Source organism: Epinephelus fuscoguttatus, linkage group LG5 (assembly GCF_011397635.1).
Source record: "Epinephelus fuscoguttatus linkage group LG5, E.fuscoguttatus.final_Chr_v1".
NCBI classification, from domain to species: Eukaryota; Metazoa; Chordata; class Actinopteri; order Perciformes; family Serranidae; genus Epinephelus; species Epinephelus fuscoguttatus.
In genome coordinates, this window is record NC_064756.1 from 36,124,633 (window position 1) to 36,151,067 (window position 26,435).

A 26,435-nucleotide genomic window follows, 5' to 3' on the forward strand; every position below is an offset into this window, starting at 1 on the left:
CATTATCAACATGTTAGCTGATGGAGCAGTTAAGACTTTGATCTTTGCAGTCAGTGAACAGTCACTTAGGTTAGAACATCTGTTAGGACATCCTGCTGCTCAGTCAGTGCACAAGAAAACCCTTTTCCCACTGGACAAAAACCCCACTAACATCTGCTTACATCTGGCTTTATATTTAATGGGAAAGATTATAACTGGTAATCACCCCTGGGAAAATTGACTGTGTGGTAGTCATGGGTATTTATCAGCTCCAGCTCCGATCAGTTTGCATTGGCAGTGAATGAAATATGACACCCAGTTGGACACACTAATTTCTGGCAGTGCAATGCAGTGATGAGCTGCCACAAAATACCGTCCATCTCCATTAGGACCCCAAGAAGCGCACTGTGCTTTGAAGCCAGTTTTACTGGTGGCCAAAAGTGGAATTATGATCATGTGATGCCTGCCACTGGGCCCAGAAATACTTTTTCTTATGTACTTACATGTGAAAGAAACATCTCTTAATCAGTGGATACGTTCTTTTGAGCATCACACCCCTGGCAAAGTAACTTGTTTCACTATCTGGATTTGATTGATCCAGTCCAATAACATTTTTGAAAGTATAGATGAGCGGCACAATTGAATCATTTTATTCTCATTCAGGTTGGCAGAAGTCTTGAGTACACCTGCCCTGTGGGCTACACAGTGTGAAAGCAGCGCCATTCAATGCAGCAGTTGAACTTTTTTGGCTTCATGTGCCACTGAGCAACTCGCATAGCAATAAATAGGGCCCTGCATCCAACGCTGTACCCGGTTCTCGTTATACATCCATGATCTCTGTGCAAGCAGCACTCAAACATTGTTCCAAATTAGTTCGCACTGGGTTTGAAAGAGAGACTAAATTAGTTTACTGTTTACTAACCTGTCTTCTAGCTCGACCGTCATGTTAAACATGATATACCAGAATAAAAAAAAAAAGAAAACAAAAAACAGAAAGACATATATGTCTACTGTCTGCAGAGCCATGTACACTAGTCTATTGGCAATGGGAAAGCAGTTTATCACATAGTTTTAACAGGTATTCCTTCGTTTGAAAAAGCTGCACACATGCTAATTTTGTTGGAAAAACAGTTCGGCTTTAAAGGGAAACTTCACCTTTAAACACAGTGTTTCAGGGATGTAAAACAACACCTGCTAGTGTCATGTAATGTATTGACCTTGCCAATTTGTGACAGTTAATATTTGATTACCACAAACTGAGTCCATCTCTCTGTTTCTCTGCAGGGTAAATGTACGGTGTGTGATGGCCGAGACGACATGAAAGAGTACTCCAACATTCGCTCTGCAATGAAGGTACAGATTAAAAATACAAACTGATTACAGTACATCAAAGAGACATTAGCTCCAGGGTCATCACTTAGTGGCTACTTAAAGTTTTAATCAGATTCATTATTTAAAAAATGGATCCTCTTGTATTTTAAAGAAACTAGAAGGTGACACATTTTATACTCTACAGGATTTACAGTTTCCCTTGGTCTGTTCTGCAGGTACTAATGTTCACAGACAAAGAAAACTGGGAGATTTCTAAACTGCTGGCTGCTATATTACACATGGGAAACCTCCGATATGAAGGTAAAGTCAAAAACAATTCTTGGTGAAGGAATTCAGTTCATTACTTTGTCACTGCTCTGGTGTGTTTCCCAGTCCTCCTCTGTGCTCAGTTTCCTGTAGCCTTGCTTGCTTCTAGGTCTTTTATCTCTATGCTTTTCGGAGCTGAAAAAATGTGAAGATTAAACGAATGATTTAATCTATAGCATAATTTGATTTACAGTTAATATTGTCTTAAAAAAATGCTAGAACTGAACATCAGTCAGAAATAAAATAGTAAAGATGCAACTACAACAATTACCTAGAAGAAAGAAGAAAATTAGAAAATATCTTGCATTATTGTATATTTTTATATATACACTCTGTTGACCTTTGATCCTGCAGCTCGTACCTACGACAACCTGGATGCCTGCGAAGTTGTCCGTAGCCCTCACCTCACCACTGCTGCTACGCTACTGGAGGTGACACATTCACTCACACACACACGCACGCACGCACGCACGCACGCACGCACGCACGCACGCACGCACGCACACACACACACACACACACACACACACAGAGCTGTTAATCAGTTTCAGTACTGGAGGGTTCATCCAAATGAGCTAGAGTCTATTGATGTTGACTTGTTGATATTTTGAGAGATCCAGAGAGATTTCTCTGGATTGTCTGAATCTTGATCATTTTGACCATTAAATATCTTGCCTTTGTACCTTATTCAAATTGCATTCTGGTTTTATCAACATTTTACACAACGTTCCAGCTTTTTTGGAGTTGGGTTTGCACTTGGGGAGAGAAAAAATTGATGGGTGACCAAAAAAAATTTCTATTTTTGCGCTCTCCCCAGAAATATATACTGCAATAGGCTATGGAGACTTGAGTCGCCAAGTGATAAACTGGTCAAGCCTAGATGGCAACCTCTGTCTACTGAGCGGTGAGCACTGAGTATGTGTGTGGATATCAAAAACTGAAAGCCTTATGCACATGAATGGCAAAAGTAATGGCATATGTCGAAGGAAGAGTGTCATTGGGGATATCAGAAATGTTCATTTTATGTATAAAGAACTGACTTACAGATATCTGCAGTACATACCCAGTGTGGCGATTCAATGTTAAAATGGTTTGCCATTGCTGCAGTAATATATCCAGGGAGAGCATTTTGAGAGAGGACACAGAGGGTCTTTGGAAAAATGCAAAAGTACTCATCTGTTTTTTCACCCATCTTTTTTTGTCTCCTCCAACATCTCCTAAGGGGCTCCATTACGTTGCTCACTTTCCAACAAGAAACAGTTTCTTCAAACAGGTTCTGACTCAGGGGGAGTCTGTACCTTTAAGGTTCATTGGTAATCCATCAATGACGATATTCACTGTGAAATACAATGCAAATCAAAAACTTAGAAAACATTTGATAACAGCAGTTTTGTGTACCTTTGCAATAATAACGTGTGTGTGTGTGTGTTCAGGTGGATGGTAAGGATCTGATGAACTGTCTGACCAGCAGAACTCTGATCACCAGAGGAGAGACCGTCTCTACCCCACTCAGTATGGAACAAGCTCTGGATGTCCGGGACGCTTTCGTTAAGGTGCAACATATAATTATCAAAACTGTCTAATATTAATCTTTATTATTCAACATACCCGTCTGGCCTTAAATATAGTCAGAGACTAAGACCCATCACTGGAGGTTAAAGCTGTCCTGTAGATTTTTCTTGTAAACAATTTTAAGTTGTGTTTACATTCAGTGTTGACATGTGTGTCCTTAAGTTCTAACAAATGTGTTGAATGCATTTTCTTTCATATAAAACAGTTGGAAAGCTGATATTTTATGTATTTTAGATCCTGTTGTGTTTACATCCATGTTTACTAGCTATCAGTGTTCTTCTACCGTGCCTATGCTGGTGCATTGATGCGTCTCTCATCATATTATTGCCACCTGTAGATAGTGGAAAAGTGTGAAACATAGGCAGAGATGCAAATGGTGCATGCAAAACTTTACAGGAGACCTTTTAAGAGTTGTATGGTGAATTGACGTGTGTGTGTGTACGTCTGTGTGTGTGTGTGTATGTGTGCAGGGAATTTACGGCCGTTTGTTTGTGTGGATTGTGGAGAAGATCAATGCAGCCATTTACAAGCCTACGTCCTCATCAAATACCAAAGCGCTGAGACGCTCCATCGGACTGCTGGACATCTTCGGCTTTGAGAACTTCACTGTCAACAGGTACAACACACACACACGCACGCTCACACACAGACACGCACAGTGTGAAGGATACATACTAAAAATGTACAGACAAAAGCCAAAAATGGCGTGCGCCAAATAATATTCAACAATGTCCACTCTGTGATGTTAAACTTCCTCTCAACTTCTTCATCACATATTGTTCACTTGAAGAGCATCAACTGAGAGTTAAATTCTTTGTCATCATTTTTCTTGTTATCATTCTCCATCCTGCAGCTTTGAGCAGCTATGCATCAACTTTGCCAACGAGAACCTGCAGCAGTTCTTCGTCCGTCATGTCTTCAAGCTGGAGCAGGAGGAGTACAACCTGGAGCACATCAACTGGCAGCACATAGAGTTCACTGACAACCAGGACGCTCTGGACATGATCGCCATCAAACCCATGAACATCATATCACTTATCGACGAGGAGAGCAAGTTCCCCAAGGTAAGTGATATAACCTCCCCTCTCTGGGCAACATTCACCCAAAGGTCAACGCTGTCAAGATGTTGTTTACAGCTGGTCAACCATGATCATCCACCATCAGTGGTGGACAAAGTATTCAGATCAGTAAGTCTACAGGTCCAGTGTGAAGGATTTATGGGCATCTTTTGGCAAAAATGGTGCATAATATTCTAAACTGTGTTTTCAGTAGTTTATAAAAATTTAATGGTTGGGGCTAATTCCCAACCCTGTTGCACTGCTATGTTTCTACAGTAGCCCAGAATGGACAAACCAGACACTGGCTCTAGATCCAGCCATTCAGGTTTTTGCATCGGCCACCGTAGTTAGTAGCCCCTCTGCCACAAGCCGAACAGTGTTGAAAACACTAGTTTTTATTGTGAAACTGCTTTATTCAGTGTTTTGTCTGGTTTTAATCACCTGGTCCGTTTGTTTTGGAGAGGAAGAGACCTCTGTGGATGATTTAGCTCTTGGTAAAAACTGAAGGAATCCTAATTGGGAGTTCATGTTTGGCACATGGGAGATGTGTTAGCTGGATGCAATCTGCAATCCTCACAGTTAGATGCCACTAAATCCTACACACTGCTCCTTTGAACAGTGTTACAGCAGGTTTAAGATTTGAAACCAAGTTTTCAGGAGCTTTAAATAAACAGACGAGTGCATTTGACTGTTCATTTCTGTTTGTGTTTGTCCTGCAGGGCACAGACACCACGATGCTGAACAAGCTGAACTTTCAGCACAAGCTCAACACAAACTACATTCCTCCAAAGAACAACCACGAGACTCAGTTTGGCATCCAGCACTTTGCTGGAGTGGTTTACTACGAAACACGAGGTCAGAGTCACTTCACATACACCAGAGAGCAATAATTCAAATGTTCCTCCATTACTGTTTAAAGATATGCGATATTTCATAAAGCCAGTTTGATGTGTTTCCTTTGGTTATTACTATTTATTTATATTATTATTATTTACTATTAAGAATGTGACTGTTATTGTTTCATATTTTCTAAAATAGTTGATGATTCAGGACATATTTTTTTGTCAGTGACTGCATGCTTTTGCCTTTGTTTATTATGTGCTACACTGACACTAACACAGTGTTCGTGTGTGTGTGTGTGTGTGTGTGTGTGTGTGTGTGTGTGTGTGTGTGTGTGTGTGTGTGTGTCTTCTGCAGGCTTCCTGGAGAAAAACAGAGATACTCTATACGGTGACATCATCCAGCTGGTTCACTCGTCCAAGAACAAGTTCATCAAACAGATCTTCCAGGCTGATGTTGCTATGGTAACACACACACACACACACACACACACACACACACACACACACCTAAATTTACAGTACACAGGCAGTTATGGTAAATATCTCTATTATATCGATTAGTTAAAAAATAAACAAAATGATAACATAATAAAAAGAGAATAGAAAGAGACAAATTGAACAAAGACTTGTCGATCAAAGTGGCGCCATAATTTAAAGACTCCACCCATTTAACCTTTTCTTCTTCTGCATGTTTCTCAGTAATGCCCAGCTCAAAGCTAACATTACTGTCCTCTTTGTCTTCCTTCTGTGTGTGTGTGTGTGTGTGTACTTTAATGTCTGTGTGCTGCTTCTTGCCAGTTTCTGTGTGGTTACTCTCCTGGTAGTTCAGTAGGTCTTCATGCCAGAACACTTCCCAAGGTAAAAAAAAAATAAAAATATGTCTCAGTCCTTCCAAGCATGCTCCATCTCTTCATCTTTCTCATCCTGATTTTTTATGTTACCATTGCATGTGTACAACCTCCCCAAGGTAAACTCTGACTTCAGAGGTAGTCGTAATCAATTTAATTTAATTTATTTATGTATTTATTTTCTTTTTGTCTCATGTTTTATTCCTTCATTTTTGTCATATCAACCATCACATCAGGATCATGTTAAACTGAAATCAGATTTAGTGTAAACTGAATACAAGCCCATGTTGTCCTTAATCTGCACTGGTCTGGGACCAATGGATTACATACACATCACATCCATGGGAATAGTTTATTTCCTAAAACTAGTGATGTTACATGTCAACACTGTATTGACAATTCAAAGCAGACATGTCATTGGCAACATATATGTGGCTTCGACTTTGACATATCTGTTTCTGAATACACCATGGACAATAGTAAGAATCAGACACTGTACCATTTTTTTTGCAATATTCTGTCCATCACCCTGCATGTTAATAACAACCAAAAAAATTGGCAAAGGCTAGTATTAACTGCAGGGAAAATATTGGACTTGAATAGTTCATACTGTTTAATAATAGAGTGCTTATGACTAATTCAGAAACATTAACTGACATGACACATTATTACTTCTCAAAAGTATAATAATAATAATAATAATAATAATAATGATAACAACAACAATAACAACAGCAACAATAGCATTAACAGTTATGATTGTTATTATTATGCTAGTGGAGGTGATTGTTAACGTGTGAAATCATGAGTGTTTTACTGCCCTCTAGTGTTTACAGTGAAGAACTACATAATGGTGATACGTCAAGTTAGACATAATAACAATGACAAGACTTCCGGTCAATGCTTTCAAAATAACTCTATGACTCCACTGAAACAGCAATGAATTAACAGAAATGACTGTGTTCACTGTTCTCCTCCTCGTGGGGATTTACGACCGTTTCATGTTGAAGTCTGCACACATCATACCGCACGAGCCGAGGTTAACGTTAACTGACATAATTACCGGAATCAAACTGTTGTGTTAAGCTAGCAGTGATGCTAGTGATGTCCCAGGCTACAGAGACAACTGCGTGTCAGTGTTAAGGTTAATTTTGTTAGCTGGCCTCCACAACACACGAACAATTAAATAATAATTCGGGTTAATGTGGTCTGAGTGTGTCACACTTAGTATTAACAATTAGCAGCAGAAGCATACTTTATCACAACACCGACCAGCGGGGCCTGTACAGTGGTCAAAGATGGCTTCGTGCATTGTTTTTTTTTTTTTTTTTTAACTTGCTGTGTTTCTTATTTGGAATACTTTTTACACATATCTAACTAACATATATAAACAACAAAAGTGGTCGTTACTCGTTATCAGGAAACACCAGCTCCGAAGTTGTTTGCAAGAGTTGATTATATTTTACATCTTTAATAAAACATTTTTTTTTTTTTAAGAAGACTGTGTGACAGTGTTAATTGACGTGTATTTAATCTAATCTGTCTAAATTGCGAGTACGAAATAATTTACGAAATAAAATGATTAATCTGTCGCTATCACAGATTCGCTCCAGAAGAAATATTACGTGAGCATTCTGATTGTTTTATTTTGAAGGCTTTTAATGTTGACCGGAAGTCTTGTCTTATGGCTGTACCAACTTGATGTACTTCCTCACTGTGGCCACAAGAGGGCAGTAAGTACTCGTGATTCTACAGTCAACTCTATGAAACATAATGTCCAGATGGTAAACTGTATTAAGACCACAGAAATAAATTATTATTATGGTTACAACACAGTCTTTTAAAATACATTCTTCAATAATACAGATTATACTGATACTATTTTTAATAATTAAATTAACAGTGACTAGGTCATGTTTGTATTATTAATGATTATGGATAAAACCCACGAATTTATTGTGTTACAGTTCCTTTGTGTGGCCACAAGAGAGCAATATGTACTCGTGATTCTATAGTCAACGCCACAAAGCTTAACTTAACAGACCGCAAAACTGTATTAAAACACTATTTTTTATAAAATAGATAAAATAACTAAAGCAACGTGAACTAATCGTTAACTAATTTAAATGTTACTGGTGCTACTTGTAATTATTACACATACAGTGACTTATACACATTTATATTTATAACGATTATTGATAAAACTACGTATTTTATTGCAGTTCCTGTGTGTGACCACTGGAGGGCAGTAAACACATGCCAGTAATGTAAAGACAGACATAATACCATAGAACCACTACCGGCAAAACCTTTCAAAATAAAACCATAGGTGAAGAAATGCTGCGGTTTATTCGAAAGCCTTGATAAAATAACGTATTCTTGCTAACTTTATTAGGAGATAGACCTATCGCACAGTTTAGTTGATGTTTGTTCAAAAAGATATTGGTTAGCTGGCTAGTAAGCAAAAGTCCTAAGTAAGGTAAGGGGAAACACTTAACTGTCACAGAGTTTGCATTTAACAGAAGTTGGTGTAACACCTTGAACTTGGAAGAGAGGATAATTGAGATAAGGCTGGCAGGTTTCTAGTGCAGCTGTTGTTGATAAATCAATGGGTTCATTAACACATTAACGTCTCGTAAAACCAAATGTCTTATATTTTATGTCCTGACATGTTAAATACACACATACATGGTATAATGCAGCTGTTAATAGTCAGGCTGGTTATTTCCCGTGTTTATTGTGTTCCTGCTAAGCTAAGCTGAACTGGTTGCGAAGCTAACATTAGCCCCTTGTGCTAATGAACCAGGTGCCACCCTCTCCTCTAACTCCTGGTAAGATCAGCAGATTTTGCAAAAGTCAGTGTATTTTTAAGAAACTTTGTTAAAAAAAACAAAAAAACAAAACAATATAATTTGATATAAATCCTAAAATCTCGTCTTGGCTCTGCCATGAGACCAAAACAGGTGTTTTAGATAAAGATGGCTCATTAGGTAAATGATGTTAATTTAGCAGTATCTAGGACAGAGCTGCAGCCAGTGGTGGAATGTAACAAATCTGAGGTACTTCTACTTTACTTGAGTGTTTCCATTTTATGTCACTGTATACTTCCTCTTTAATGCAGCAGTGACATTAATCCAAAGACATCATATATGATAGTAAAACACTCACAGGGAACATTTTACCGCCCGAATGAGTACTTTTACTTGAAGTACTTTAAAGTACACTTTGCTGATAACACCTAATTACTTTTAGTTACTTCAGGAAGGTTATGAATGCAGGACTTTGCGGTATCAGTACTTTTACTTAGCAGAGGACCTGAGTATTTTCTCCACCTCTGATTACAACTAACAATTATTTTCATTATCCTCAAAATCTTCCTATTATTTTCTGGATTAATCAGTGAATTGATCCGTCTACAAAATGTTAGAAAACTCTCTTAAAGATGTCCTAAGAAAAGAATCAGATCCTCATATTTCAGAAGCTAGGACCAGTAAATGTTTGTCTTTTTTGCTTCAAATGTAGTGCTGATGAATTTTCTGTCAATTGACTAATTAAATAATAATTGAAGCTACATCCTCTTGACATAGTTTTATCTCTGGCTTCATTTTTAATTGACATTTAACTCTGAAACTACAACGTCAGCCAGACAAAGACTTTTATATTTATAGAGACAGAGAAAGAGGAAAAAGGTTGGTGTCAGAGCTCAGGAAGAGAAAAGGAGTCCTCATTGTTTCTGATCCTGACACTTTCTGTGGTGTCTCCCTGTGTGTGTGTGTGTGTGTGTGTGTGTGTGTGTGTGTGTGTGTGTGTGTGTGTGTGTGTCTCTCTCTCTCTCTCTCTCTCTCTCTCTCTCTTTAGGGGGCAGAGACCAGGAAGCGTTCGCCCACTCTGAGCAGTCAGTTTAAAAGATCTCTGGAGCTGCTGATGAGAACTCTGAGCGTCTGTCAGCCTTTCTTTGTTCGCTGCATTAAACCCAATGAATACAAGAAACCCATGGTGAGTGTCTGCACTCTGTATTGAAACAGAATATAACAGAATAAGTTTACTTTGTAGGGATTTTAGTTGACAAGCGCTCAGTGCAATAGAAGATAGAACTACTACTAGTACTAGTAAACTGACTCTGTAGCCACTGGCAAGTAAAACATTTCTTAAGTTTACTTAATATATATGTTAAAAATTAATAATGAATTATATGGGATAGACAAGACAATGTACACACATTAAGACTAATCCTGAAGTCACTTTATGTACACTCCACTACAGTGCAGGGCCACAGTCATAAGTTAAAGCTTAAAGATGTTAAAAATGTTAAACTAAATCTGATCTACTTTGTGTTAAAGCCTTTTTTCACAAGTGATCATGTTAATTCTTCCACGTTGTTCATCTTCCTGTTATTCTGCACAACACTGCGAATAGATGGTTAATCTTTTTTGACTTCAGGCTGCAGTGTCATGAAATATGGGATAAGGTGAAAGGAAATTATCATTAATTTACAAACACAGGATGAATGTGATTACTTTTTTTATTTTTAGGTTATCAGTAATTATAGTTTTGTCATATTACTAATATGAAGTTGCAGATTAAAACTGTTCAATATTTTTATGCTTTTTATTTTGACAGTAATCTCTTCGTCCATGAAAAATATAAAAGCACTGACATAGATATTGTCCGGTTTCAGTAAATTTTTAAGCGTAAACCTGTCAGACAGATAAATGAAGACTAATATGCCACAAGTAATGTTTTCTCAGCACTAACTGCTGTGAACAATGTTTATCACTAATAATACAGATGAATAACTTGAATATGTTTCAAGCCAATCTGTACCAAGATGCAAGAGAAATAAAACACAATAAAAAATAAATGATAAAAAGTATCATCCAGTGGTTCATAATTGAGTCAGTTAAATTAAGACGGTGATCTCTAACCTTCATCAGGCAAATCTGTGTTTTTAAAAACAGTTTCAACACATGACCAACATTCGTTTTGAGATAACACCTGATTTTGGAGGTCAGTAAACTCACCCTTCCTGTCACAGTGTTTGTGTCTGTAGTTGTTTGACAGGGAGCTGTGTGTGCGTCAGCTGAGGTACTCAGGCATGATGGAGACCATTCGTATCCGTCGTGCAGGATATCCTATCCGCTACACCTTTGTGGAGTTTGTCGACCGCTACCGGGTGCTCATGCCTGGAGTCAAACCAGCGTACAAACAGGTAGAGTGTAACTTTAAGAAGTTAAGATGATTGTTTTTCTGAAAATTACATTTGAAAAGATGGGGTCGTATTATGTTTGAAGACTTGAGTGTTCACAGCGTAAGATATTGCTTTTGAATGGAGAGAGTACTGCTGCTAACACCAGCTACTACAGAGAGAGTTTTATTCTGGGTTGTTTTTAGCCTCAGTGTAACTGCACAAGCAAGTTTCTTCAAGTCAGTTAAAAATAAATCTTAATCTTAAATTGCTGCACTCTCATCTTCCATCTACACGTTACTTACAGTCCCCCACTCAAACTCCTTTTTGTACTGTATTTTATTGCACTGAATGTTTTGGTCTTGTCTTGTACTGTATATGCTTTTGACATTGTTGTCATGTATCAACCTGGGATCATGTGCAATGGGGTCATGTGCGATGGGTTTATGTGCAATATTATGATATCTCTGGTCACTTCTGGTGCTGTCATGGGCTACACTTGATGTATTTTCAAATGTATATTGCGCACCACTTGTGTTTTCTGTATTGTGTCTACGTGGTTGCTATGAATTTTAACTCTGTCTTTTGTCGTTCACTACGTTTTTACATCAACCTGCCTATAGGGATAACAGATGGAAATTAGCCGTGGGCTACAATCTGGCGTATTTACATATACTCATGTATCTGTTCATTAATATGCATTGTCCTTATTTCTAAATAAATAAATAAATGAAGTGAAGCCTAAAAGTGCTTACTTAGCCCAGTTAAACGTGCAGGAGCTTCTGAGGGTTCATGTCACAGGTTTTGCTGCCAAAAAGGAAATGAATTAATAAAATCCAGTCCAAAGAATCACCAGACATCACCATGCAGTTTTTCTCCCACGATCACAACAGCAGTCTGTTTTCCTTGGACCCCGCCATGTTTCCTCCCTTTGCTGCTTTGGATGTTGTGTGTGTGCGTGCGTGCGAGCGTGCGTGCGTGTCACTCAAACAGTTTATAGAGTTAGCACTTGTATTCTTAAAATCAGACGCATGATTAAGTTAAAGTTTGGGGCATTGTTAGGGTGTGAATTATTAACAGTAATTAAACTAATTATGACTATTTCATTAACAATTATTTATCAACTTAACAAAAGTCATAAAACCGAAAAGAATGCATTTATAAAGAAACTAAATTGAGCAAAGCCAATCCTCATATTTTTACCCAGATATTAATGTTTCCTTCTGGATTCATTGTAATACATTTATTGATCTTCTGATGTTTTGCCTCACTGGGTCAAAATTTCCACTTGTTTTTCATTTGTAACAAAGAGACCAAAACCAATAATGTGCTCTGTGTCTGTTTGCTAAACCTTTCTGACATTTTGTCTGCGGCTCTCAGCTTTAATCCTTGCTTGATATCAGACAGAAATGTCAACTTGTTTTGCTCCGACTCCAACTTGAACTTAGTGGAGTGGGAAGATTCAGTGGTCTGGACCCAGGCAACTCCAGTCAGTTGCGACTGAAGACAAAAATCTTTAAAAAATACCTCACAAGAATAGTTTCACTTATCTACATTTGGTGCTTTGGTGATCATTGTGCTCAACAGGATGGTGTTTGTGGGTTTGAGTCAAAATGAACCAGAGTGTGTGTGTTCATAGTGATGAAGGAGCACATCACCTCGTGCAACAGTTCATCTGACTCGTGTTTTTTAGAGTTTTTGGACAACAGTGGAGCTCTGTGGCACAAAGGAAGAAGATCTATCAGGCTTTGAACACACACAATACCTGTTAGTAGATACATCAACTGTTGTTTATCATTCTTTTATTGAGAGTCTTCTAACGTTCTCTTTTATCAGTTGGTTTAATGGTCTGTCTGTGAAGGACAAGAACAGTCTGAATCAGATAATTAGAGTCTGCTCCAAGATTATTGGAGGCCAGCTAACAGACCTGAGTGTGCTCTGGAAGAAACGTCTGGTCCAGAAAGCAAAATGCATTATGAAGCAGGATGACCATGTCATGTCCAGTGGATTTAATTTAATGCCCTCAGGGTGGCGCTACTATGCACCTCTGAGGAAGACAAAATGCTACTCAAACTCTTTTATCCCTTCAGTTATCAAGCTGATGAATGCCATTTTTAATGAGTAGGGTTGTGCTTTGTTGCTTTATTTATTTATTTATTTATTTATTCTCTATCCCATTTATTCATTCTTTTTATTGATCGAATACTTATTTAGCTATGCATATTTGCACATGTACAAGGTATCGCTGCTGTGAAACCATTAGTTCAACTGATCCACTGACAATTGAGAGTTGAGTGATAAAAGTTGTATGTCTATGAATGATTGTTGTATTTGTTTTTGCTCTTATTTATTGAACTGGGAGCTGTAAACTGAATTGCCCACACGGGATAAATACAGTTTTCTGAAATGAACTGAACTGAACTGATTATAATCTTCTCATGAAATTTACTGATAATAAGAAAACAACATATATCAACAAATGTATTCTTCAACAATAACATTGTGAGCATGTTGGCATATAACTTAAAGCCTCTCCAAGCTGATAGCTGGCTGAAAAAGTTAATGTTTTAAACTCAAGCTGAAAGTTACACCATGTTAATCTCTCTCTTGTTCTGTTGTGTCTCTGGCCCATCAGGAGGACCTGAGGGGGACCTGTCAGAGGATCGCTGAGGCGGTGCTTGGCAGAGATGATGACTGGCAAATGGGAAAGACCAAGATCTTCCTCAAGGTGAACACAGCACAGATGTAACTCTTCATGAGTTTTTTTTTTTTTTTTCTTAGCAGCAGATTGTTAAGTTTGAGTCGGTGGAGAATTGATCAGTTGATAAGTTTGTGGTTGGGTCAATCAGAGCTGATCAGATCAGATCAGATCAGCGGGTTAGAAGAGCAGCTGCTGCAGGTTTGTTGCTGCCATCACACATGTTAGACCCAGCGCTGGGCTGCGGGGTGTGCGGTTTGCATGGGAACGCAGCCGGTTTCATCCGTTAGGTTGGAAAAATGATAGACAACACTAAAATGAGTGCTGTCGTTCCAAGAAATAGAGCGTGCTATTTCTGTATGAAATAATGAACTGTTAAGTTTCACTTTCACTGCTGTTGATGCCCTGCTGCTCCGTCTGTGTCCAGAGTACACTCTGCCACGACAGAGAGAGAATGAGAGAGAGACAGGAGGTGCAGCTCCAAAAGTAGAAAATTCATGTATGGCGGTGAATGCTGATATAGTCGTGGGCTGCCACATAGAAATAAATGTATAAGAAACCCTGCTGCACCGCCGTCTGTAAACTGTAGAGACTGTTCCTGATATGGTCAAACCTCTTCACTGTGTTTGCAGTCTTTTATACACGGAGTTGCTGCTACATGATTGGCTGAGTATATCATTAATTAACAGGTGTATGGGTTATAATTAAGTTGTTTTCCTGAGCATTCAACACAAAGGAAGACCTTGTTTAAGCTGCTGGGAATGAACCACTTCATCCCAGTAGTGACGCTCTGCTGTGATTTTTTTATCAGTTCTCTGCTGATGAGAAAGAATTGTGTTTTGGTTTTCTGCTGCGTGTGTGTGTGTGTGTGTGTGTGTGTGTGTGTGTTTAAACTTTATATATCTACTGCATATGTGTGAATATGTGTGTGTTTTGGTTTCCTGCCCAGTAAGGACAAATGTTGTCCAGAGGTCAAAAGTCACTGGTAAGGCATATCCTGTAGCTGGTTGCCACGGTAACACTGTCACTCCTTTTCCCGAAACTTATGTGAAAATATCAGCTGATGATAATTTAGGCTCAGCTGTTTGTTTTCACAGAGTGCGACTCCTGTACAGCGCCCCCTGTTGTAATATTGTTTTTCCGCTGGTTTTGTTAATGTTCTGATGGAGTGATGACGTGTTTACACACCAAAGATGAGAATATTTAGATACATGGAGACAATAGTGTAGAAAGTATTTTAGCCTAAAGTTTGTTTACGTGTACTTTGAGGCTTCTTCTTTACCTTGATATTAATTCTCTCTCTCCCCTTGTGTCCTGTCTATCTCTACACTGCCAACCTTTAAAGAAAGGCAGTAATGCCCAAAATAATCTTAAAATTATGTAAAATTACTGTTTATTTTAATTGAGTCTGGTGGGTTTGGCGATGTCAATTTCTAAGCTGTTTCTGGTTAAACAAAAAGGATCTTACTCTGTAACAAAGAGGTGTAAGAGGTGTAGTTGTCCGACACTAAAGGCCTTTGCACACTGTTAGTTTTTTGTATGTGTTCCTTTAATCCATCATCTGAAAAAAAAAGTATGCGCAGGAACCTTACACTGACTTCTACGTATTTTATTGTCCTATTTGTGGAAAATTCGCAATACGAGACAAAATTCGAAGACACATTTGCTCCCTTGCCTCTCTCCACTGGAGTTTCCTCCCTGTCTGTCACCACTTTCAGCAGGCACTGCAGGCGCTTTGCATTTGGCACTGTGGCTGAAGGGGCTGAGCTGTCCTCCCTCTCTGTCTCTACACTGTCATTCTCTCTGTCTGTGTGCAGTCCACAATCTCTTCCTCACCATCATAAACCACCTGTATTTTACTATCTGACCAGTTGAAAGTAGGCAGTCTGGGTTGATAAAAGATACTGTGCAACCTGTTTTTCTCTCTCGTTGCAGATATGTCATATTTTCTTTGCTGCGTCTTGGCCAAACTCTCTTAATGCAAAAAAACACAAAAAATCCAACCCGTTCCAAAAAAGTTTTGGAGTCAGTGTATAAACATGATTGACACAATATGAAGATTTATTTTTAGTGCAACAGTTCTGGACGAAACAAGCGGACTCTGTGTGCAAAGGCCTTTAGAATAATAATCTGAGCCTGTCAGTGAAAAAAACAAACACTTATAATGGATGTAATTTGACGGTGCAAACATGCCCTGAGTGCTGACATTGTAGTTGATTTTACAGCTGCAGGCTGCACTCCTCTCGCTCAATACTGGACTAATTTTAAACTGTCTTTTTTCCATTAGTCATGTCGACAGAAACGTGAAAATAGGATCCTGGTTGAAAAATACCAAAGTTACCCTTTAAGGCTAGTCTCTGTCAGGCCTTACAGCTTGGCTGGACAGGAAGCAGAACAGGAAGTAGAAAGTGCAGGGGGATGAAGGCAGGGCAGTACCCACACTTCCCCCAACAGGATGGATGGACAGATCACAGAAGGAAGAGATAAAAGAAGTTTAAGATAAAAGCTTGTAGGGGTAAAAGAAGAACTGTAGCTTTGTGTTTACTGCGTCCTGACAAATGACCAAGGCCACGTTTGACAATTTTGGGAAGGCAGATATACACATTTTTTGTTAAGTTTAGTCAGTCCAACATTTGGGTCTGGACTGAAATATCTCAGTAACTATTGGATGCCCAGGATTACTATGACATTTTGTGCAGACTGTAATGATTTCCAGAGGGTGAAGCCTAATGATTTGCTTATGCTCTTGGCTTTTGCTGTTTTTTTGTTGTCATCTACACTTATTAACCAGCTAAAATATTAAGAGTTTGAACACTGCGTTTCTGTACAGTTGGGCTAAAAAAGGTTTTGTGTAGATGCAATATGATTATTAGTTATTACTTATTTATTTAGAAATAGGGACAATGCATATTAATGAACAAATAAATGAGTATATGTAAATACACCAGATTGTAGTCCACAGCTAATTTCCATCTTTTTATCCCAATAGGCAGATGTAAAAATAGAATCTTAAGCTGAAGAATCAGAGCAACAAAGAGTGCTTTTTGTGTTTGATACTTATGAGTTCTCTCACGTGCTGTGTAGGATCACCATGACATGCTGCTGGAGATTGAAAGAGACAAGGCCATCACAGACAAGGTCATCCTCATCCAGAAGGTGGTTCGTGGTTTCAAGGACAGGTAGGCCTAAAAAAACCTGTTTTCAGTCTCTTGTTTGATGAACCTGGAACAGAGGTTAACCTCATGGGCCACTTTCTGAAACTACTGATCAGATTTTGATCAATGCAGTTTTCTTTCTTGATGATCAAAGATACAAACAGAAGTAATATCATATATTTTTTACTGTCAACAGATCGAATTTCCTGAAGATGAGGAAGTCTGCTGTGTTGATCCAGAAGACATGGAGAGGTTATCACTGTAGGAAAAACTATGGAGCGGTGAGGAGCATCTCTGTGTTGTCACAAAGTAAATTATAGAGAAGTGTAAACAAAACTGCAGATGAGCATTCGGGGCAAAGATGTGCTCTTGATTGTGATTCATGATGCAGCCCAGTTTAGGTAATTCATTATTTTAAATAAAGGTTGAAAATAAAACTAAGTCCTTCTTAACTTGTTCTTTTTCTCTTTCCCTCCAGATGCGAGCAGGCTTCTCTCGCCTCCAGGCTCTGGTTCGTTCCAGGAAGTTGTGTGCCTCATATCACGTGGCCCGACAGCGAATCACAGGCTTCCAGGGTCGCTGTCGGGGCTTCTTGGTGCGCCGGGCGTTCAGACACCGGCTGTGGGCCGTCATCACTATCCAGGCCTACACCAGAGGCATGATCGCTCGCCGGCTGTACAAAAGGCTGAAGGGAGAGGTACATTTTTCAGAGACAGAGAACATAGATATAGTTGACTATCTGCCCAAAAATAACTGTCATTCAGCTATAAGAAGCAATTTTGACCATGAAGTTGTCACACGCTGAAACCTGAGCTTACATGGGGCTTACTGGCTAACACACATGTTCTGGAGATGAGATGGATCTAAAGCTGGCTGCCACTTTATGATTTCTGCCTGTTTCTCATCTGCATAATTTTTGGAGTCAGAATGAATTTCAGCTTTGTTGGGTGTCATTTGCCGTAGAGTGTACAGGGGGGAGCAAGGACCAATCATGGCCTGATCAGCTGCTCCCAACCGGCCATTCAGATGAATTTCGAATATACACCTAATATTTATAATTACGATTTTTGTGTTGTTTTTATTAACCTTTATTGTATATTATGGACTTGTTTGATTTTAGGATCTATGGATACACTGATGCTTGTTTTTTTTTTTTTTAATTGTGTCTTGTAAAGTGTCCTTGAATGCTTTGAGCCATGAGTTGATTTCCCAAGATCAGTGTCTTTTTTCTTAATCAGTCAGTCGTCCAGTGTAGCCTATACCCAGCTAGTTTGTTGGTACTGTTAACTACTAAGAGAGAGAGAAAGAGAAGAAGACAGAGAGAGGGAAATCAAAATGTGGACTGACACAATTTTTGCAGAAATGGACTTTTAGGCTCTGTTTGGGACGTCTTTCGCTACATTATTGTGAGCCGTACATCTACGAGCAAACAAACTTTTACCTGCCTGCAGCCCCGGAGCTTCCAAATAAATCTTTATTGACAAATGTTATTAGCCAGAACAGTCCTGAACAGTGCTGTTAACTTAGATTCAATACAATTGAATCTGATTTTGAACTGAGATGTTAGCAAGACAAACCTGTGTTGTTTTGGTCATTGGTCATTCTTTCTTAACACTAGACTCTTCTTTCTCCCCTCAGTACCGCAGGAGGCTGGAGGCGGAGAAGATGCGTCTGGCTGAAGAGACCAAACTAAGGAATCAGATGTCTGCGAAAAGGGCGAAGGCCGAAGCTGAGCGCAAACACCAGGTGGGAGCTCAACAAAGACTTCTGACATTTGCCAAACCTCCGTTTATGCATCTTAAAATGAACTGTAATGTATTGGTTCATTTAAGTTTCGAGCATCATGAGTTTATTTTCTCAAATATTCCCCTGATCTTACAGTATGCTTACATGTGCTCAAGAAACAAAGTTAAATTACAATATGTGATATTTTTATTTTTTAGGAGCGTCTGGCCCAGCTGGCCAAAGAGGACGCCGAGCGGGAGAAGAAGGAGAAGGAGGAAGCTCGGAAGAAGAAGGAGATGGTGGAGCAGATGGAGAAGGCCCGTTTGGAGCCCGTCAACGACTCTGACATGGTGGACAAGATGTTCGGCTTCCTGGGGACAACGGCCTCCTTTCCAGGACAGGAGGGACAAGCTCCCGCCGGCTTTGAGGTGAGTCGAAAGAAGGTTTCCCTCTCACTGTATGAGATAAAATTAAGTATTTTCTTTTTGATGTTAGAGCCACAAAACCCACAAATCATATAGTTCATACACTTGTACTGAATGATTTTATTGCATAAGCAGGACAGTAAGACTGCACTATTCAGAAAGGCCCAAAGAAGAGAATTGTCTCATCATTTGGAGAAGACTAATTTGAAAACCTTTAACAACAAAGTTTCAGTCTGGAGGTTTTCACCTGAAGCCCTGTCTCCTCTGCAGGACCTGGAGCGGACCCATCAGGAGCTGGAGGAGGAGGATCTTGATGAGGCTCTTCCTCTGCCTGAAGACGACGAAGAGGAGGATTTATCAGAGTACAAGTTCGCCAAGTTTGCGGCCACCTACTTCCAGGGCACCACTACGCACACTTACGTCCGACGGCCTCTCAAACAGCCTCTGCTGTTCCATGACGACGAGGGAGACCAGCTGGTAGGTCACTTATGACCTCTGACCCTACAACAATCTTACCAGTTTTAAATAGCTCTGCAGATTGTTGCTGTTTCTCTGAAAGATGCTCACACCTGGCTGTTCATTCATTCATTCATTCATCTTCTAACCGCTTCATCCTCTTGAGGGTCGCGGGGGGGCTGGAGCCTATCCCAGCTACATCTGGCGAGAGGCAGGGTACACCCTGGACAGGTCGCCAGACTATCGCAGGGCTGACACATAGAGACAAACAACCATTCACACTCACATCTATGGACAATTTAGAGTTACCAATTAACCTAGTCCCCAATCTGCATGTCTTTGGACTGTGGGAGGAAGCCGGAGTGCCCGGAGAGAACCCACGCTGACGCGGGGAGAACATGCAAACTCCGCACAGAAGGGCTCCCACGCCCGGGATCGAACCGGCAACCCTCTTGCTGTGAGGCGGGAGTGCTAACCACCACACCACCGTGCCCTGGCTGTTCAGTCAGCTTTAAATGGTTTTGCATTATTAAATGTATGAAAGTTTAAGCGTCTGCAAAGAAACAAACAAAAAAGAAATCTGGAATTATTGGGGTTGCCACAGTTATTTTTATTACAAATTAAATCACATATTAGTTAATCCATTAATTAATTATTCTCTGATATGACAACAATAAGATTTTGTATATTTGTATTTGATTTGAAAGATAGTCTTTGAAAGATGAACAATCTACCCTGAAGCCTGAATGTCCTGCTGCAACATTTTACATTATTGAAGCTGTAACCAGGAAATGTTCAATATTGTTGCTTGATAAAACCCAAAACACTCAATCCATTGTTTGAATGATTGTCGTTAAGACACTGTACCCAAACATCAAAAACAATGTGACACAGCCTATGGGTTTTATCTGTCAGTTTAATCTGTGCTCACTGGGACACTGATATAGCAATAAGGTAATACGCAGCTGTGTTTTAAACCCCTGAATCCATACTAGCCAGATGCTAAGTGACACAGCAAGGGCCCAACATATTCCTGATGTTCCTAGAGAGCTTTATGTGAAATGTGGTCTTAGTTGCAGTGATCTTTCATTTTGTCTATCCTTTCCACCAATGGCAACAATGCAACAAGCAAAACATGCCTTAACATTCATCCTGATAATTAAAACTGTTTCCTCCATGTCCCGGCCCAGGCTGCTCTGGCGGTGTGGATCACAGTGCTGAGGTTCATGGGAGATCTGCCAGAGCCCAAGTACCACACGGCCATCAGTGATGGAAGTGAGAAGATCCCTGTCATGACCAAAATCTATGAGACACTGGGAAAGAAGACCTACAAGAGAGAACTGCAGGCGCTGCAGGGGGAGGGGGAGGTGAGAAAAAAGAGGAGGGAGGGAAAAGATTTCTTAAGTTTGAGTTTTTAAACGATTAACTGGAGTTGATCTGTGCTGCTGTTAGCTCATCCTCCAGGTTTCCCTCCTCCAGTAATACATGGAGTAACATGAGATTTATTTTCATCCACAGTAACTCCTACATTTTCATCTTGTCCCTGTTCAAAAATGTTATAAATGCCTTTGATTTTTAAAATTAGTTGGTTTTTCATAGAGTGTGCAGGTCATGGATCACCTTTTCTTTAAATTCAAGATTGTGTAAACAGCTTTTAACCTGGAGACAGATCCTTTAAAAGTTTAAAAAGGCATTGAATTCATTATTCTAAAAATAAGGCCTTGATTGGTATCAAAGTGTCGTAAACCAGTCTTTCAGAAGTCTGAAAAATGCTCGAACCTGGAACCCTCTGGCTGTGAGGTGACAATGTTGCCCACTTTCCATTTTTAGCCTGCATGAAATTAGCACAGATATGCCAGGTAGTAACAGAATTTCCAATCTCATTCTCTTGTCCATTTGCATGTACTGTCATCACAGTGCCTATTTCCTAAATGATAAATGTTAAATAAGGACTAATTTGAGGAGTTTTTCAGGTTTGGAACATTCTGACTATTTATTGTACCCCCTTTGGGTTCAAGACTTCAGCGTCAGAGTCACAGTATGGATCGTGTGTAAATACTCTAATGAGCTGTTCTCTGTCTCGTTCTGCCTTCAGACGCCTCACACCGACAGCCACAAGAAGAACAGCGTGCGACACAAGCTGGTGTCCCTCACTCTAAAGAAGAAATCCAAGATCACTGAGGAGGTGAGAGACAAAGAGACAGGGAGAATGATAAAAACTACCCCTCTGATAGTTTCATCTCTGGGTGGTACATTGGAGAACTAGAAAAGTTACAGTGTAATGCGTTCCAGGTCACCAAGCGCCTTAATGATGGTGAATATGGTCTCCATGGCAACAGCATGCTAGAGGACCGACCAACATCCAACCTAGAGAAACTTCACTTCATCATTGGCAATGGGATCCTGAGACCAGCACTGAGGTACACACACACACACACACACACACACACACATGCTGTATTAAGAGAATATCAGTACACTAGACTATCGAGATTTATGTTTTGTGATACTGTATCAATAAACACTGTATTGATAAAGCATCAGAATATTTACAGTACTTTATACTTACTACAGTATTTTCAATTAATAATATACATTCATAGATTCATAGCAGTGGTTAATTTTGTGTTTTATTTAAACTCCCGACCAACTGATCATTCACTGTTGTTGTCTATCTTCAGCCATTCCACTCTTTCACTCCAATACAACAACATTACTAGTGTAAACACAAAAAAAGACATAAAATATCACCTTGCATACAATATCCGAACGCATCAAAATGGAAGGATTTGGAAACTTCACAATTAGATATACCGTTACAATCTATACTGGGTAGTAAAACACTGTATGAGCAGCATTCTAGTAGCCTGAATCAATGGTCTAGAGTTTGCCTTCAAATTTGGTTTAAGGAATGTAAATCACCATTACTTGAAAGACAGTCTAAACTGCTAAGATGGGTTGCTTTTGACCCCGAATTCAAACCCGCTAGGATTGACGGGAGGCTTAAACACTGGTATAGAAGGGGAATCACTTCTTACTGCTCAATTTCATCAAAGGGAGAATTTGATAGTTTTCAGAAAATTTCGGATACATATGGGTTAGAAAAACTGGATTTTTTTAGGTATCTTCAGACCAGGACTTGTTTTAGTGATGAGATAAAACCAACAGAGGAATGTGAGACTAACTTAATTGACATATTTATTGACTTGTACAAAAATAAGGACAATAAGAAACTTGTTTCAACACTGTACTCCCATATTCGATCTAATAAGAAACACTCAACAGATAAGGTTAGATTAAAATGGGAGAAAGAATCTGGAACTATCATCACAGAAGAAGAATGGTTGAATATGTGCTCTGTGCAGTCAACTTCCACTAGTTCTCGTCTTTGGAGAGATTTTTGCTGGCGGAATCTGATCAGGTATTTCATAACTCCTAAGTTAAAAAGTGTGCAGACAGGGGAGACGGTCAGAGGTTTATGTTGGAGGAACTGTGGAGAACAGCTAGCAGACCATTTTCATATATTTTGGTGCTGCCCAGCTATTCAGCCATACTGGCAAGAGATTATACGAGTAATACAAAATATTTTTGGTGACGAAATTTACTGCTCTTTCTCTACAATTTACTTGGGCAATATTGCACCCCATTTACTGAGGCAAGACAAATATCTTTTAAAAATATTATTAGCAGCCAGCAAGAAAGCTGTAACCCGAAAATGGTTGCAGGCGACACCTCCAACAGAGACAGACTGGATAGATATTGTGACTAATATTCAAAATATGGAAAGGATGACCTTTTCGCTAAGTCTACAGATGGATAAGTATTTGAAATACTGGGAAAAATGGATTATGTTTGTGACCACAAGAGATGATAACTGAGCCATTACTGTATGAACTGACTTGTATCTCCATCAGTATAATATATGTATGAATGACCAAATGTTTGTTCTATGGTTTGTTTTTGTTTTCTATGTATGTTGTGTTTGTTCTTTCTATAAAAATAAAGTACAAAAAAAAAATATCCGAACGCATCACAATATATTGTATCGTTACCCCTGTATTATGATGTGTATTGTATCGCCAGATTCTTACCAATACACAGCCCTAACACAAACACACTAGGGGTTATTGTAGAGCTGTTGTTCGTCTCTTTCAAAGAACTTTTGAACTGCTTAGGTTTTTTTGTCAGACATTGTACGGTCCTTGGAAGTGCGTAACTTCACATGCTAAAACTGAATCAAATAATGCTAACATCTTTTTGTGTGTGTGTGTGTGTGTGTGTGTGTGTGTTAGGGATGAGATCTACTGTCAGATCTGTAAGCAGCTGACTCAGAACCCCTCTAAGAGTTCTCATGCTCGCGGCTGGATCCTCATCTCTCTGTGCGTCGGCTGCTTCGCTCCTTCAGACAAGTTTGTCAAGGTCAACTTTTATGATTTTTCAATCTTTTCAATTCAACTACACAGACGGAGGATGTCTTCTTAAAAATTTGTATTTTTCGGGGGCGCTGGTGGCTTAGTGGTAGAGCAGGTGCCCCATGTACAAGGCTGTTGCCACAGGGGCCCGGGTTTGACTCCAGCCTCTGGCCCTTTGCTGCATGTCACTCCCTCTCTCTCTCCCCCTTTCATGCTTGTCTGTCCTATCCATTAAAGGCTAAAAAGCCCCCCCAAAAAAATATCTTTAAAAATTTGTATATTTCAGCCGTTGGTGTGTTTGTTGCCTCAGTTGATCCTCTCCATTTATAGATATAGCATGATGAATTAAAGGAGTGTTATTTTTCCTTGAGAAAGCTAGATGTAGTACAGCCAGATCCTACAATCAACTATCAACTATCTGTATGTTAATTATTGTTTTCTGATGCTTCTCTGTTGATGCTGCCTCAGGAATTGACAGTTTTTAGTTGTTGTTGTTGTTTTTTTTTTACGTACAGTACCTGAGGAACTTCATCAGCAGCGGGCCACCGGGATACGCTCCGTATTGTGAAGAGAGACTGAGACGAACATTTGCCAATGGGACGAGAACACAACCTCCATCCTGGTTGGAGCTGCAGGTACAAACACACACAAATAGAATTGATTTGAGAAAAATAATCATGTAAACTTTAATTATTGCATTTTTATTGTTACATTTTCTTTGTGTTTAAAGTTAGTAGTTGATGCATAACATTGCCTTTTTCCCTGAATAAAATCCATAAACTGTAAAACTAATAGATGTAGTTATTGTGACGTCACCAGGTGGTTTGTGAACTCATGTTTTGAAGCCTCGCGTTCAGTAGCAAGAGGTAGATCTGACTGAGAAAACCAGGTTGGATTGTTAATGAGCTAACTGGCTAACTAGCATCTTGAAACCATCCTGTCAGTCTTCCGGTTTCCCTTTTTGAATGCCGAATACAGACTACTGCTGTCTGCAGGTATGGAGAGTTATTCGTCTCACACAGTCACAGAACGCATGTGCATTGCCGTTAGCTGTCGTCTCCTTCAGTGTGTTGAAGTGCAACTTTTTCAGATTCAGATTCAGATTCAGCATACTGTATTAATCCCCGGGGGGAAATTGTTTTTTGTTCCAATGCTCTGTGCAAAGTGAAAATAGAAATACAGCATGAATGGAAACAAGAAATAAAGATGAAGATATAAATAAAATACTAAAATAGACAATGAAATAAATAAAATAAAATATTAAAGTAGACATTAAAATAAAATAAAATATTAAAGTTGACAATAAAATAAAATAAATAATAAAATAGTAAAGTAGACAATCTGAAATATATACAATATACAATGAAATGGTTGTAGCGTTATAAATGAAATAAGAATGAGTAATTATATTGTGTGTTTTGTTTTATATTATATTGTTTTTTTTGGCAGGGACACAGGCAATGTGAACTGATGCAACAGTCAACCTTCATAGCCCATAGTTCTTTGATATCAGTTTAGTGTGTCTAGACCTTATGAGAAAGGCACATTAAATGCTGTAAATCCTTATATGCTGACTACTTCTACAAATAAATAGGAATAAAACTTTGTTTATATATTGCATATTTCATACAAAAAGATACAAAATGTTGTGCTTCACAAAAATGAAAAAAACACATCAAAAGATAGATGCAAGAAATAGTCAGAAACATGGCAAACAAATAAAAGTTAAAGTGAGGGAGTAGGCAGAACGCAATGATCTGTTGGTAACAAGTTGGCAGCAGGTCACTGATGTAGTCCAGAGTGAGACTGTGAAGTGATCTGAAATTGATTTTATGGCTTGAAGCAATAGGCTCTTCATTTAGAAATCAACTCAGCTAAAGTTCTGAAATGTTATCCAGGCCACCAAGTCGAAGAAGCCCATCATGCTGCCGGTGACGTTCATGGATGGCACGACCAAAACACTGCTGACAGACTCGGCCACCACAGCCAAGGAGCTCTGTAGTGCCTTGTCCGACAAAATCAACCTGCGGGACCGCTTCGGGTTCTCGCTATACATCGCGCTATTTGACAAGGTAGGTACACACATGAAAACCTGAAACCTCCAGAACATGCACAAACTTAGAAGCAGGAGGCATCTTGTGTTTAGCTATGAAACTTCTGAAATGAAAAATATTTCCTTATTCATAGATCCTGGATTTTTTTTTTTTTTTTCATTTAGAAAGAAGCTGTAGATGCTTATTTAAGACTTTTTATTAAACTGTTTGTGGAAAAAACATCAGATATAAGTTATTATTCAAAGTGTTTTTATGTGTCATAAAACATGTTCGGAGGGGATCTTTAACCTTAACCCTAAAAGGAAGGCTTGGTTGTGAAACAGCTGAACAAATAAGGACCAGACAAAGTGTCTCTTTCTAAAGCTGTCTTCAGCTGCAAAACTGATCC

At 39.1% G+C, this 26,435-nt stretch overlaps 1 protein-coding gene across 1 annotated transcript in view; it reads left to right on the forward strand.

The window, feature by feature from the left end:
- Positions 1 to 26,435, forward strand: part of myo7aa (myosin VIIAa) — a 63,482-nt gene that overhangs the window by 19,746 nt on the left and 17,301 nt on the right. Inside the window, exons 9-31 of the mRNA XM_049576536.1 lie at positions 1,264 to 1,332; positions 1,527 to 1,611; positions 1,972 to 2,048; positions 3,051 to 3,170; positions 3,660 to 3,805; positions 4,043 to 4,253; positions 4,967 to 5,102; positions 5,445 to 5,618; positions 9,803 to 9,933; positions 10,988 to 11,146; positions 13,758 to 13,850; positions 16,905 to 16,999; positions 17,172 to 17,256; positions 17,454 to 17,672; positions 18,614 to 18,721; positions 18,919 to 19,128; positions 19,396 to 19,602; positions 20,772 to 20,948; positions 21,677 to 21,766; positions 21,874 to 22,001; positions 23,874 to 24,000; positions 24,509 to 24,628; positions 25,892 to 26,065. Coding sequence (XP_049432493.1) covers positions 1,264 to 1,332; positions 1,527 to 1,611; positions 1,972 to 2,048; positions 3,051 to 3,170; positions 3,660 to 3,805; positions 4,043 to 4,253; positions 4,967 to 5,102; positions 5,445 to 5,618; positions 9,803 to 9,933; positions 10,988 to 11,146; positions 13,758 to 13,850; positions 16,905 to 16,999; positions 17,172 to 17,256; positions 17,454 to 17,672; positions 18,614 to 18,721; positions 18,919 to 19,128; positions 19,396 to 19,602; positions 20,772 to 20,948; positions 21,677 to 21,766; positions 21,874 to 22,001; positions 23,874 to 24,000; positions 24,509 to 24,628; positions 25,892 to 26,065 — 3,141 coding nt within the window. The remainder of the gene's footprint in view (positions 1 to 1,263; positions 1,333 to 1,526; positions 1,612 to 1,971; positions 2,049 to 3,050; positions 3,171 to 3,659; positions 3,806 to 4,042; positions 4,254 to 4,966; positions 5,103 to 5,444; positions 5,619 to 9,802; positions 9,934 to 10,987; positions 11,147 to 13,757; positions 13,851 to 16,904; positions 17,000 to 17,171; positions 17,257 to 17,453; positions 17,673 to 18,613; positions 18,722 to 18,918; positions 19,129 to 19,395; positions 19,603 to 20,771; positions 20,949 to 21,676; positions 21,767 to 21,873; positions 22,002 to 23,873; positions 24,001 to 24,508; positions 24,629 to 25,891; positions 26,066 to 26,435) is intronic.